This window comes from Malaclemys terrapin, chromosome 7 (genome assembly GCF_027887155.1).
Source record: "Malaclemys terrapin pileata isolate rMalTer1 chromosome 7, rMalTer1.hap1, whole genome shotgun sequence".
NCBI classification, from domain to species: domain Eukaryota; kingdom Metazoa; phylum Chordata; order Testudines; family Emydidae; genus Malaclemys; species Malaclemys terrapin.
The window spans coordinates 46,879,657-46,893,646 of NC_071511.1; the positions used below are offsets into that span (position 1 = coordinate 46,879,657).

Below are 13,990 nucleotides of genomic sequence, written 5' to 3' on the forward strand. Positions count from 1 at the left end.
TCTCCTGTTCTCTTCTCTTCCCACCATCCTTGACCAATTAAAGACTTCAGGTCTCACTGCGAATTTCATCAGGGTTGACTTGGCAGCTATTACAGCCTTTTACTCATTTGTAGAAGGTTTTTTGATCTTTGCTCACCCTACAAACTCAGGATTTCTCAGAGGACTGAGTATAGGACTTGAACCTGGTTTGTAATTACCTTACAAAACACCCTTTTGAACCATTAGCTACAATATGTTTGTTGCTTTACTTATCCATGAAAACAGCTTTCTTGGTGGCCAGCACTTCTGCCTGGAGGGTAAGAGAACTGGGAGCTTGAATGGCAGACCCTCCTTTTACAGTGTTTCTCAAGGAAAAGGTAATTTGCGACCAGATCCCAAGTTTCTGCCTAAGATTTCTTCTGAATTTTATATTAATCAGACCATTTATCTCCCAGTTCCTTTCCCAAAAGCATATCAGACTAGACAAGAAGCTACCTTCCATATCCTTAATGTCAGAAGGATGTTAGTCTTTTATCTGGACAGAATCAAACTGTTCAGAAGGTCTTCTACACTTTGTTTCAGCTATAGACATATTCAAGGGATCTGCACTCTCCTCTCAAAGATTCTCAAGATGGATCTTGGAGTATATTATTGCATGTTATGATTTGGCTGATATTCAGCCTCTTTCTAGAGTAATAGCTCATTCTACAGGTCAGCCTATGTCTGTGGCATTACTCAAAGATGTTCCAGTTACTGAAATCTGCAGAGCTGCAACCTGAACCTCTGTACATACTTTCTCCAACCATTATGGTCTGCTTTGCCTCTAGATCAGATGCAGCAGTTGGTAATGCAGTTTTCTCTTCAGTGCTGAACTCTGTTCTGAAGCTCCCTCCTTCTTATGGAGGTACTTCTTGGAAGTCACTTGAAATGGAGCATCCATTGGGACACTACTCAAAGGAGAGCTTAACTTGTGTAGTAACTGGAGTTATTCAAGATGTTCCACTACCCACCCTCCTTCCCCTCTCTTGGGGAGTGTCCCCTGTGGAACTCTGTGGTAGAGAAGGAACTGAGGGCAGTTTACCCATACAGCCCTATATGTCCTTGAGATGGGGAATGAGGATGTGTAGGGCGCATGTGCAGGCCAAATAGGTGCTGCTACCAATAATTTTCATCCAAAGGTTCAGGGACACATGCATTCCTGAAGTGGAGCAACTGTAGGGATACACACCTTGAGGGAGGGTGCCAGTTCAGGCACATTAAACTCAATCCAGAAAAAAAAGTTACTCAACAGCAGGAGATGACATACAGGCATTGAAAGCAGATCCCAACAAGATTAAGGCAGAGACACATCAGCTCCAGTGCATATAGAAGGGGTATGGCGCTTCAGAGGAATGATAAATTTTCTGTCCACACGTGGCTGCAGTAGTAGAACCCATATGTCAGCTCACAAAGCAGGATGTGGAGTGGGGTTGGGAAGGTTACTAACTCCAAATATTTGACATGCTGAAATTAATAACAGATGCCCCTCTCCTGAAGTACCACCAACCAGGAGAGCCACTGACCCTCCAGAGTGATGCATCAGAGAAAAGATTGGGCATAGTTCTTTTGCAGGAGCAGTTAGTCACTTATGCCAACTGAGTCCTGTCAAAGACAGACGTACACCCACTGCTGCACTTCAGAGAACTCACAGCTCCAACACTGCCACCATGTTTCATTCACAGTGAATGAAAGTTAAGATGAACAAATAAAACTTTATTAAATTCTGTGCACTGTTTTGTCCATGTGGATGAGTTGCTTCCAGCCTAACTTCCTTGGGTCCCTGTTTCTATTGGTGTACTGTCAATAAAAGTCCCTCCAGGAAACATGGACCTTCTGACTCCAGTTCCACTGATCATGATAAAGGCAGTTGGGCTGGTTTCAGGGCCTATGCAGTTGGGCTGCAGAGCCCCACATCCCAAGGAAGGAGGATGGACAGGAGTTCTGCACCCAGAATTCTACCTGAGAGGTCCAGAGTTTTAAACAGTGACCGGGTGCTGCCTAAACCCAGCTGGTTTGGAAGCACATGGGATCCAAAGGTTGGTCCAGTTGCAACATGGAACACAGCCAATTATTTAACATGGGGTATCCCCCTTTCTAGCTAAACTCCCACAAGACTTGACAGAAAAGTTGAACCCCATCATTGCCACAGGTTAACTAATGGCTAAAACCTCATTGCAGACTGCACTGGATGTATCAACACAGCAGCTGATCCATGGTCACCATGGTAACTGTGTGCAGAGATGCATGGCTGTAACTCTCTGGCATTCTGAGAGACGTGCAGAGCACAACTGGCAGTTTGCCCTTCAAGGGCACAGGCCACACACAGATGACACACTACACTTCCTAAAGGATTCCAGAGCCAGACTTCATTCATTGGTCATCTACATCTCAGCCCCAAATCATAAGTCCTCTAGATATCAGGGCAATCCAGGCAGAAGACGTCTACTTATCCTCAACAACAGCCTTCTGAGTAGCTACCCTGGAAGATGTTAAGGTTCTCTCAAAGGACACGATCTTCCCCACTTACTAGGCAGCCTTCATTTGCTTCCAGACAGCAGGTTTGACATAAGGATCAGGAGCCACACTCAAATCACTCAAGAGCCACCCCAAGCCCTACCTTTGGATGCCATCTTGCTTTCTTAAGAACATAAGAATGTCCCTACTGGGTCAGACCAAAGGTCCATCTAGCCCAGTATCCTGTCTTCTGACAGTGGCCAGTGCCAGGTGCCCTAGAGGGAATGAACAGAACAGGTAATCATCAAGTGATCCATCCCCTGTTGCTCATTCCCAGCTTCTGGCAAACAGAGGCTAGGGACACCATTCCTGCCCAACCTGCCTAATAGCCATGGATGGACCTTCCTTAACAACACACAAATGGGTGCTAGAAGTTGTGTCTCATGACTATTCCATCTAATTTCAGGCCTTACCCCCTACCCATCCTCCCTTCCCTATCATTCTTCAGGGATGCTTCTCATGAAAATCAGCTAAAGGAAGAATTGTCTTCTCCACTTTGCCAAGGAGTAATAGAGGACATGGTACCTCTGGAGTACAGGGGAACAGGGTTCTACTCCTTATATTTATTTCTTTGTCCTGAAGCAAAAAGGGGGTCTTCATCCTATACAAGACCTGAGTAGACTGAATAAATGTATATGCCATCTCAGATTCAGGATGGCAAAGCTTACTTGGATCATCCTTTTTCTTTCAGGCTTAAGACTTGTTCATATCCCTCAAGCTGCAAGACACACACTTCCATATTGCCACCCATCTGTCCCACAGGAAGTACGTATAGGGCCAGCCAGGAGCTATCTCTTGCTCCCCCGGCCCCTGCTAGCAGCACTTCTCTGTCCAGAGTGCTGGCAGCTCTCTCAGCCCTCCAGAGACACAGTCCTTCCTCCCTGGGCTCCCAGCAGAGAACTGAATTCCACTGCCCAGAAGTTCCCTTTTTATATGGGCCTGCTTGGCCCTGATTGGCTGCTCCCTTCAGCTCTTCTCTGATTGGCTGCCTCCTACGCAGCCTCCCTAGGGCTCTATTGACCCCTTAGAGACCAGTGTGAGGTGCCCCATCACATCACTATTTTGGTAGTGGCAGTCAGGACTCCTTAATATTAATACCTCCTTCCAGTTGGGGCACTGCTTATCAATCACATAGAGGGGATGACAACATCTGGAAGAACCACGGGTACTGTAAAGTTCAATAACCATTCTTTTTAATAAAAAATTGTTGTTTTCCATTTGGCAAAAAAAATTTAACCTGTGTTCCTAATGAAGCATTAAATTATCATGGTCTTTTTGGTTTACTACTTTTTGTCTGTCAACCAACATCACTTGAAAATGTCAGCTCTGTAGGGGGAATAGTTTACACCTACTGCAGAGGCAATATTGAGAGCACAGTTCAACAAATCACTTTAGTTCCATGGGACACAAATAAGTAATTGGCTCAGATTGTCCCCTCCTACATTAAAACCCAGGAGAAGGGGACTTTTTGTCTGGAATTTTCTGTGAGGATTTCCTCATAGATATTCTTGCATTCTCCTGTCAGTGGTGAGGCAGTATTTTCTCCCCTTGCAAAAAAGCCACCCTCAAAAAAGCCACCTGGCAGATCTCAGGGCCATCTGCACTATGCCCTCTGGCTGTGACCTGCAGCCCCTGGGGCTGTATTCATGTTTTTAGTATTTTCTGTGGAGCTGAAGAAGGTACAGTATGTTTCCCCACTCCTCCCCAATATTTTGACATTTTCCCCTTGAAAAATAGTCCCCTCTATAAATCAATTTGTCATATTGAAAATATAAATGCTACTTCTCCAAATAGAGTAATGAATATGTACAGCTGTAGCTATTTCAGTATCTGCTCAGAGTATCATCCATATAATACTTTACTTAGGCAAAGGGTGTGTCTCCTTATATGTAAAACCTAAACACAAGTAATGTTAACTTTTCACTGTCAAATTAGAAAATACAACCAGTCTTGTTGCCAAGAAGGCTAATGGCATATTGGGCTGCATTAGTAGGAGCATTGCCAGCAGATTGAGGGAAGTGATTATTCCCTTCTATTCGGCACTGGTGAGGCCACATTTGGAGTATTGTGTCCAGTTTTGCCCCTCCTCTTCCCCCCTACAGAAAGGATGTGGACAAATTGGAGAGAGTCCAGTGGAGGGCAACAAAAATGATCAGGGGGCTGGGGCACATGACTTACGAGGAGAGGCTGAGGGAACTGTGCTTGTTCAGTCTGCAGAAGAGAAGAGTAAGGAGGGATTTGATAGCAGCCTTCAACTACCTGAAGGGGGGTTCCATAGAGGATGGAGCTCGGCTGTTCTCAGTGGTGGCAGATGACAGAACAAGGAGCAATGGTCTCAAGTTGCAGTGGCGGAGGTCTAGGTTGGATATTAGGAAACACTATTTCACTAGGAGGGTGGTGAAGCACTGGAATGGGTTACCTAGGGAGATGGTGGAATCTCCATCCTTAGAGGTTTTTAAGGCTTGGCTTGACAAAGCCCTGGCTGGGATGATTTAGTTGGTGTTAGTCCTGCTTTGAGCAGGGGGTTGGAATCGATGCCCTCCTGAGGTCTCTTCCAACCCTAATCTTTTATGATTCTGTGATTCTATGATCACATCGAAAAGTAAAGGGTTTGTTACGGAACCATGCATGTTTTCAAATGCCCTTTACTTTCTAGGAAGACTGAGTACAGTTCTGTGTCCCTGGCCTGTTTCTAAGTTTCTTTGCTTCTCACCATACACGTTCTCAAAGGGAGAATTACAAAGCAAAGAAAGTATTTAAGCAGTGGTACTTCTAACAAGTGAAAACATGGAAGCCTGTGCTGTAAATATTCTAACAATAATTATCCACAATTTTAATATTTTAAAATATGGTGAATTAACTTGCTTTTACATTTGTACTCTGTTTTCACAAATACTCTGTGTGCATGAGGCACTACTGAACAAAAACAACACATAAACACTTCTTACCAGGGTTGGTCTACAATTTTTAATCCCGGTGTGAGATGACGTTAGCAGGATAAGCATCCCCGGAACACTGGGGAATAGAAGAACCTTACCAGTTGAAGGTGAGCTAATGATAGCTGTGAAGATTAAAACTGCACAAAATCCCTTCTTATCATTGAGCTTCATTTTTTCCAAGAGACTCAGGGCTAAATCTTGCCATATGCTGCACTGGTGCACTAGACAGTAAAGAGAGCCTAGAAAGCTTACCCCTTACCTATGCAGCTGGAGAGAGAGAATACTAGGAAAATTTTATGCAGCTTCCATATTGGCCAACACTCCACAGCCTCAAAGAGGCATGATTTGCTAGCTAGAGAGCAGAGGCAGCACAGAAGCATGCAAACAGAGCTGAAAACGGGAATTTGAGTGGGAATTTGTAAGAGGAGTTTGGAGGAGGTGGTATTTTTGTGGGGTGTTTTTCCTTCTTGACAGGAGCTTAGGAAGTGAGGCTATAGAGGCAGCCCTGCTAGTGAACTGAAGAATGGAAGAGATGGTGAAGATGACTGGAGGTGGAAGCTGCAGGATGTATATTCTTCTGGAGTTGGTACCTGAAAGGTGCTTTGTTTGTATGAAGTGCTGGCTGAATGGTTTGTTGGAAGAGAATATCCAAGGTTTGGAGATGCAGCTAGAAACTGTGGTAGAGTTTTGAAGAGTATTTGAGTGAATAATGGAGGGAAGGGGACAAGAGGCTAAAGGGAAACATAAACACTTGTGGATACATGATGGACCAGAGAACTGTGAGGGTAGACTGTTGAATGAGAAGAGTGGCCAGTGGAAGCCTGTGGCTATGAGAACAAAGCAGAGGAAAGGACTGACTACCAAAGGAGAAATAGAGCTGAGGAACAGGTTCAGTGAGTTGGAAAATGAAAGGAGGAGGCAGGCAGTAACAGAAGATAGAAGAGCAAGGAAGAGGAGAAGAATTGCTGGTTCCCTGTAAGAAGTGGGGAAGAGACAGTGAAGATAGCCAGAGTTTGGAGCCCTAGGAGGATAGGGAATGAACAGAAGATAAGAAGACTTGCAGCCATTAAAAAACAGAAGGGGGACGGACAGAGGATCACACCAACACCAGGAAGAAGTAGGTCTACATGACTGGGGACTCCCTATTAAGAACAGACAGGCTTGTCTCCAGAGCTGATCCAGAGAACAAAAAGGTGTACTGTCTGCCAGGAGCTAAGATATGGGATGTGGACCTAAAGCTGAAGAGGATCCTAATGAGATCAGGAAAGAATCCACCAATTGTCCTTCACTTGGGAACAAACTATACTGCTAGATTCTCTCGGGAATGCATCAAGGAAGACTACACCTAGCTAAGGAAAACACTTAAAGATATGGAAGTAGAAATTCCCATATCTGAGGTAGAAGCTAAACTCAAACACCTTGATGGGACCAAATCAGGGCACCCAAATAATCTCCATCTGAGAATATTAAACGAACTGGCACATAAAATTGCAAGCCCAATAGCAAGGCTTTTTAATGAATCTGCAAACTCAGGGATCATATCCTGTGCAGGGCCGGCTCCAGGCACCAGCTTCTCAAGCAGGTACTTGGGGCGGCCGCTCCGGAGAGGGGCAGCACGTCCAGGTATTTGGCGGCAGTTCGGCGGACGGTCCCTCACTCTGCCTGGGAGTGAAGGACCTCCCACCGAATTGCTGCCGCTGATCGCGATCGAGGCTTTTGTTTGTTTGTTTGTTTGTTTTGGCTGCTTGGGGCGGCCAAAACCCTGGAGCCGGCCCTGATCCTGTGACTGGAGAATTGCAAATATAGTACCTATATTTAAGAAAGGGGAGAAAAAGTGATCCAGGAAACTGCAGGCCCATTAGTTTAACCTCAATTGTATGTAAGGTTTGATAATAAATTTTGAAAGAGAGAATAGTTAAGAACATAGAGGTAAACGGTGATTGGGATAAAACACAATATGGTTTTACAAAAGATAGATCGTATTATACCAACCTTATCTCTTTCTTTGAGGAGATAACTGATTTTCTAGACAAAGCAAATGCACTAGATCTAATCTATCTGGATTTCAGTAAAGCATTTGATACAGTTCCACGTGGGAAATTACTAGTTCTATTGGAGAAGATTGGGATTAATATGAGAATCAAAAGATGGGTAAAGAACTGGTTAAAGGAGAGGTAAGGAACTGGTTAAAGGATACAGTGGATCAATCTGAAAATTGAACTGTCAGCCTGGAGGGAGATTACTAGTGGAGTTCCTCAGAGATGGGTCATTTTCATTACTGATGTTTGCACAAAAAGTGGGAGTGTGCTAATAAAATTTGCAGATGACACAAAGTTGGAAAGTACTGCCAAAAAAAGGAGGAACAGAATACCATACAAGAAGATTTGGACCACTTTGAAAACTGGAGTAATAGAAATGGGATGAAATTTAGTAGTGCAAAGTGCAAGGTTATGAATTTAGGGATTAACAACAAGAATTTTTGTTATGGGGACATATCAGTTGGAAATGAGAGAGGAGAAGAAAGACCTGGGTGTATTGGTTGATCATGGGGTGACTATGAGCTGCCAATGTTATGTGGCCATGAAAAAATGGCTAATGCAGTCCTAGGATGTGAGGTATTTCCAGTAGAGATAGAGAAGTGTTATTACCATGATACAAGGCACTGGTGAGACCTCATCTGGAATACTGTGTGCAATTCTGATCTCCCATGTTTGAAAGATGAATTCAAATTGGAACAGATGCAGAGAAGGGCTGCTAGGGTGATCAGAGGAATGGAGAATCTACCTTATGAGTGGAGACTTAAGGAGCTTGGCTTGTTTAGCGTAACAAAATGAAGTCTGAATGGTTATATGATTGCTCTTTACAAATACATTGGAGGGATAAATGCCAGGGAGGGAGATGAGTTATTTAAGTTAAAGGTCATTGTTGGGGGGGGAAAAAAAAAAGCAACTCCAGACAAATGGATATAAATTAGCCATCAATAAATTTAGGCTTGAAATTAGACAAAGATTTCTAACTATCAGAGGAGTGACAGCCTTTCAAGGGGAGTAGCGGGGACAAAAAACCTAATTTGTTTTAAGACTGAGATTGATACGTTTATGGAGGGGAAGGTATGATTGCCTACAATGGCATATGGCCCAACCTCCATTGCCTTTAGCAAATATCTTCATTGGCCGAAGATGGTAGACCAGCTGGGGAGGGCTCTGAGTTACTACAGAGAATTTTTTCCCAGGTATCTGGCTGGTGGGTCTCACCCATATGCTCAGGGCGTAACCGATTACCATATTTGGAGTTGGGAGGGAATTTTTCCCCGGGTCAGATTGGCAGAGTCCCTTACGGGGTATCACCTTCCTCTGCAGCTGGAGGCATCAGTCACTTGCTGGTTTAAACCAGAGTAAACGATGGAGTGTCTGTAATTTGAAGTCTTTAAATCAAGATTTGGGGACTTCAGTAACTCAGCCAGATGTTTTTGGCCTATTACAGAAGTGGGTGGGTAAGGTTTTGTGGCCTACAATGTTTGGGAGGTCAAACTAGATCGTGATGGTCCCTTCTGGCCTTTTAAAGTAATAGACATGGCCAGTCTCCAGCATATTTACAATAAGCAGCATGCACTAGCCAGGGCAATACACTATTTCTTTTTAAAGGAGTAAGTAGCGAGATATCCCCATCAGTTTATAACTCCCCTTCAACCGTCCTGCACTGTGCTAGCAGTATGGTTCTAATGCTGGAAACACAGCTCTGGTTGATATCTTCCCCTCCCCTCTCTCCCCCCACTCAGCATGCATGGCCACATATGTAAGGGACAGAATTTTTCTCTTGGAACTTTGCTTATAAAATATGATCTTTGCTGTAGTTAGAAGTGTAACTGTCCATATGCATTTATTTTAGCTGTACTTCTATATTTCACTGTCTGTCTGCATTGCTATCAGAAACCTCAATTTTTGAGATTTCCTCTCTCAAATCACATAGGACAGAAATCTGCCATGCAAGGTGACAGGTAGGATTCATATTTTCTTTTCAACAACAAAAAAACACCTTTTTTAATTCTCTAAATTGATTTTAAGTTATAGAATTGCAAAACCAGAATTTCTCCACCTTTACCTGTACTAAAAATCGTTTTCTTTTCTTTCCACAATGGCTTTAGTGTCATTTGACTTATGAGTGATTTAATTTTGAAAATTTGCTACTGAGAAACAAAGTTGAGCTTTTTATATTTTACAAAACTTAGTAGTAGAACAAGCCTTGTTATTGTATAAGCAAACCTAATAATGCTGTAACATTCTCTCACTCAAATATTTCGGAGTATGCCACCATCACTAGGATGGAGGTCATAGTTTAATTGAAGGGAAAGAAAACATGAAAAATTTGAATCCACAGCTATTATATTAAAATAACATTAAGGGTCAGACATAAGCTCTCATAGCTTTTAGGTTTGGAACTGAGGCTGCTACAACATCCTATTCTCATCTTATTAAGTCTAGTGATTGTAAAATGCATGGGTTTTTTTCATCTTGGGTCATCAAATGAAGTGAGACAACTGTTTCCTCTTACTAGGAACAATAAGGATGAGTTAAGTTGCAACTTCATTTAGAATCTCTGTTTGTAGGTATCTATTTCTCCTTTTAGTATTACTATGCCTTTTTTATATTTAATATAGTAACAGAACCAAAACTTCATAATTTTCTAAATATTCCATGAATGACAACTATTTAAATGACTCTTAGACACTGTTCTCTTCTTCTTTGAGTGCTGGTCCCTGTGTGTATTCCATTGTGGGTATGCGTGTGCTCCATGTGACTGAAAGAGAGAGAATTCTTGCAAGCGGTGTCCGTTGATCCCCTCCTGCGCCCCTGCCATCCTCATGCTTTGCACCAAGAGTATAAGGGGCAGAGTGGACTGACCACTGCTCCAGTTCCTTCTCTACCATGAATCCAGTCATTATCTGAAACAGGGGGAAGGAGGGTGGGTAGTGGAATACAGATAGGGACCACACATCTTGAAGAGCTCCAGTTACAACCAGGTAAGTAACTTCCCTTTCTTCTTCAAGTGTTGGTTCCTATGTGTATTCCACACTGGGTGTCTGACAAGCAGTAGTAAGAGAGGAGAGTGCGAGGATGCAGAGTATGGGTGCATGTAAAACTACAGCCCCAAATGATGTGTCAGCGGAGGAGTCTTGGACCAAGACATAATGTCTCATGAATGCATGGATCGGACTTCACGTAGATGCCCTGCAAATGGCAAGTAGCCAGCAGACAATGCGGGGCAGTGCAGCAGAGCTGTCTAATTTCCTGATATTGTGTAGTGCTGCAGCTCATAGATTTCATCTCAAGTAGGGTGTGTTAGGATCAAAGAGTTAAATACATGTTTGAAAATGACTGTTGACAGAATTTCAACGTAGTTTCACTCACCAAGGTAGACAGTTGATTTTTATTTTTTATATTATAGAACTCTGCTAGCCAAAACATAATCTGTCTGTGCCTTATTTTTCTTCATCCATAACCTTCCCACCTTTGTAAAACAGATTTAAAGATGGAAGGAGTTAAATAAATGAAAAATAAAACTATTTATTATTATTTGTGGAGTATGTTTGTACGAGTAATTTTGCAGACTTGCTTTAAGGTCAAAAGTGTGTTGTATTATTTATTTTAACTTTTATTTTTTTTCCAATTTGTTAGGATCTCAGCAGCAAGGATATGAAGAGAGACTTGTACATAGTTGCACATGTAATTCGAATAGGTACAGTATGGTTTGCTAACTAAATTTTTTTTATATTAGCTCAAAATGAAAAGTATTTTTAAAGCCTATCTTATATTGAATTGACACTGTGATGAATTTTACCAGTTAGAAAGCTCCATCACAGACCCTACCTCTTTGTTGAAACAGAAGTTCAAATCATGGCATTATAGATAAGTGTTAATATATTTTAGTAATTGCTAGACAGTGATTTTTCTTGATCTGGAACATAAGACTAGGGTAAATACCCATTTGGAAAGAGAAGATTATCAGTTTTATCGTGTACCCTTCTAAACCTTGAACACAAGATGTAGGAAAGGGGGAGATAAAGCTCATTTTTTGGAGGAGGATGTCAGCTAGGATTACCAGATAGCAACTGTGAAAAAACGGGACGGGGGTGGGGGTAATAGGCGCCTATATAAGAAAAAGTCCCCAAAAACGGGACTGTCCCTTTAAAAATGGGACATCTGGCCACCCTAATGTCAGCGTACCTGGTCATTCAGAATTGTAAATCATTTGCCGATGGATAAATACAGGGAACTCTTTTTTGCTGTGTGCCCAATGACCATAAATGGCTATGGCAGTTTTTTGAGACACACTGTTGGCAAAAACCTGCTTAATGGGGATGCATTTAGCCAGTGCCAAGGTGTTAAGATATTGGTGTTTTAACTGAGAAGAGGCCAGATAAATATTTCTTGTATTTGTGTTAAGTACAATATTTTATTTCTAGTTTTTTCAGGCTGTTTAAAAATCTCATCTCTTAATGGGACAATAATTTAATCAAAATAATAGTCAGTCTACAGAAATGTCCCAGTTAAAAAGTTTCTATGTAACAATTGACAGCATAATTCTTATATATAAAAATATGAAAAGAGGGCCATAGAAAGTCTAGAATACCTATACAATATGTTGAAAGCTCTATACTGTAGTTTGTACTGTATCTATGTGTACACACTCACATAGAGACAACAGAAAGATAGGAGCAGAGAGAGCAGCTGCATGTTAATTTCTAACCAAGCTGTCTGTTTCAGGTCGCATGCTGCTAAATGATTCCAAAAAGGGCCCTTCCCATCTACATTATCGTCGTCCCTATGGCTGTGCAGTATTGAGCATCATGGATGTACTTCAATCAATCTCTGAACTAAAGGAAGAAAAAGATTTTGTTCTAAAAGTTTACACGTGAGTAACTCACCAGAGGGAGAAAGAAATTGCGTGAGCAATTACTATAGGTCAGGTGTCTTAATACTACATGAATACACATGTGCCACAAACCAGAGATTCAGCACTGAGCTATAAATGACATGTAAAGGACTTATAATTTTTTGTGAGATCCTCACCCTGACAGGTTAGCATGACCTGCTCTCATGCATACAAACAAATAACCTAAATAAAAATCTCTTTCAGATATGTGCAAGTGTGTGATGCTTACGTTGATAAATTCTCCAGCCTTCTAATCCATTTTACTTAGCTGGCTGATGCTAATGCTGAGCTCTTTAAAGAATAACCATTGTAGCCCACTTTTCAGATGTTTCTTTTCATAGAGAAGCAAGCTTGGGGGTGGGGGGGGAGAGCATGAGCAGGGAAGTTTCTACTTGCCCTTGCTTTCTCTTACAGTTGCAAGACAGCTAGTGAGCTTGTAGGAGATATACTAAAACTACCTGCAGCTCCATTTTAAAGATATGATGTTTCAGCCAGGTTGCGTGACAGGAAGACACATTTTGGAATATTATTTGAATATACATCACTGGGGAAAATTCATAAACTGTCCTTTTTCCTGTTTCTTACTGATGTTGCTCTCAGTGCTACTAAGCATAACTTTTAAAAGCTTAAAGAATGGCTAGAGCAGTATTCTGCAATTTGGGGGTTGGGGGAGAGAGAAGCCTAGGTTTGGGTATGGGGGTGCAGGGAAGAAGAAAGGAGCAGTAAGGGTGGGGAAAGCTGCATGACCATAGATCCGCTCTGAATGTCCACTGCAAAAGTGCTGCTGTGACTAAATCTTTTGGCATCTCCTTGAAAAACTACGTTCCCTCCCTGCACTTGATGCTGTTTCCTAATGCACATGGCTATAGGAGGAACTCATGCATACAGGACTACAGTTTTAAGAAGCACGTCATCAACTGAAGCTTTATCTCTGCTCCCACAAAAGAGTACGTCTTCAGGAGCATGTGTCCAGGCTTACAGATTTCTGATGGACACCCCCACTTCTGGGGGAAGGGTGAAACAGGCAGGAGGCGGCGACCAGGAAAAGGGAGCAAAACATAAGAGAGCAAACGTATAAAAATAGAAAGCAGAAGGGGGGTGGAGATGTAGGGGGTAAAAAAACAGCATGGAAACAGGGAGATTGAGGGGGGGGGAGAGAATGGATAGAAAAAAGCAGAGATGCTGCCATGCCATAAAGGGTTGTGGGGGCTTCCATGGAGCCCATAGAACAGTCTATTGCATATAAATAAAAGCCAGGGAACCACTGGGTTAAAGACTGAAATGTTGACTGTCATTCATAATATGAGTGAAGACTTTGCTGATAGAAAAGCATGAAAAGTTCAAGCATATTTCTATTTTTCAGTCAAGTTTGTAGATTGAAGTCTTATTTTGAACCTTTAATATGCAGTTTACTTCTAGCTTTAACCTCAATGGCATCATCTGCCTTTGACCAGTTTAAGATAAATCCGTCAGATTTTCCAGGCTAAATTGAAATTGTCTGTTTGGCTTCTATTCACAACTGCTCACAGAGGCTGCTTTATTGGATCAATATTGCTTTCTGATGGTTAATTAAATAGAGAACATTG

At 42.2% G+C, this 13,990-nt stretch overlaps 1 protein-coding gene across 7 annotated transcripts in view; it reads left to right on the forward strand.

Moving 5' to 3' along the window:
* The window catches only part of DOCK3 (dedicator of cytokinesis 3), a 694,815-nt gene that overhangs the window by 467,516 nt on the left and 213,309 nt on the right, over positions 1-13,990 (forward strand). For all 7 annotated transcript variants that reach the window (XM_054034104.1, XM_054034108.1, XM_054034105.1 and 4 more), the window contains exons 11-12: positions 11,147-11,207; positions 12,236-12,383. In XM_054034104.1, the coding sequence (XP_053890079.1) occupies positions 11,147-11,207; positions 12,236-12,383 (209 nt within the window). The remainder of the gene's footprint in view (positions 1-11,146; positions 11,208-12,235; positions 12,384-13,990) is intronic.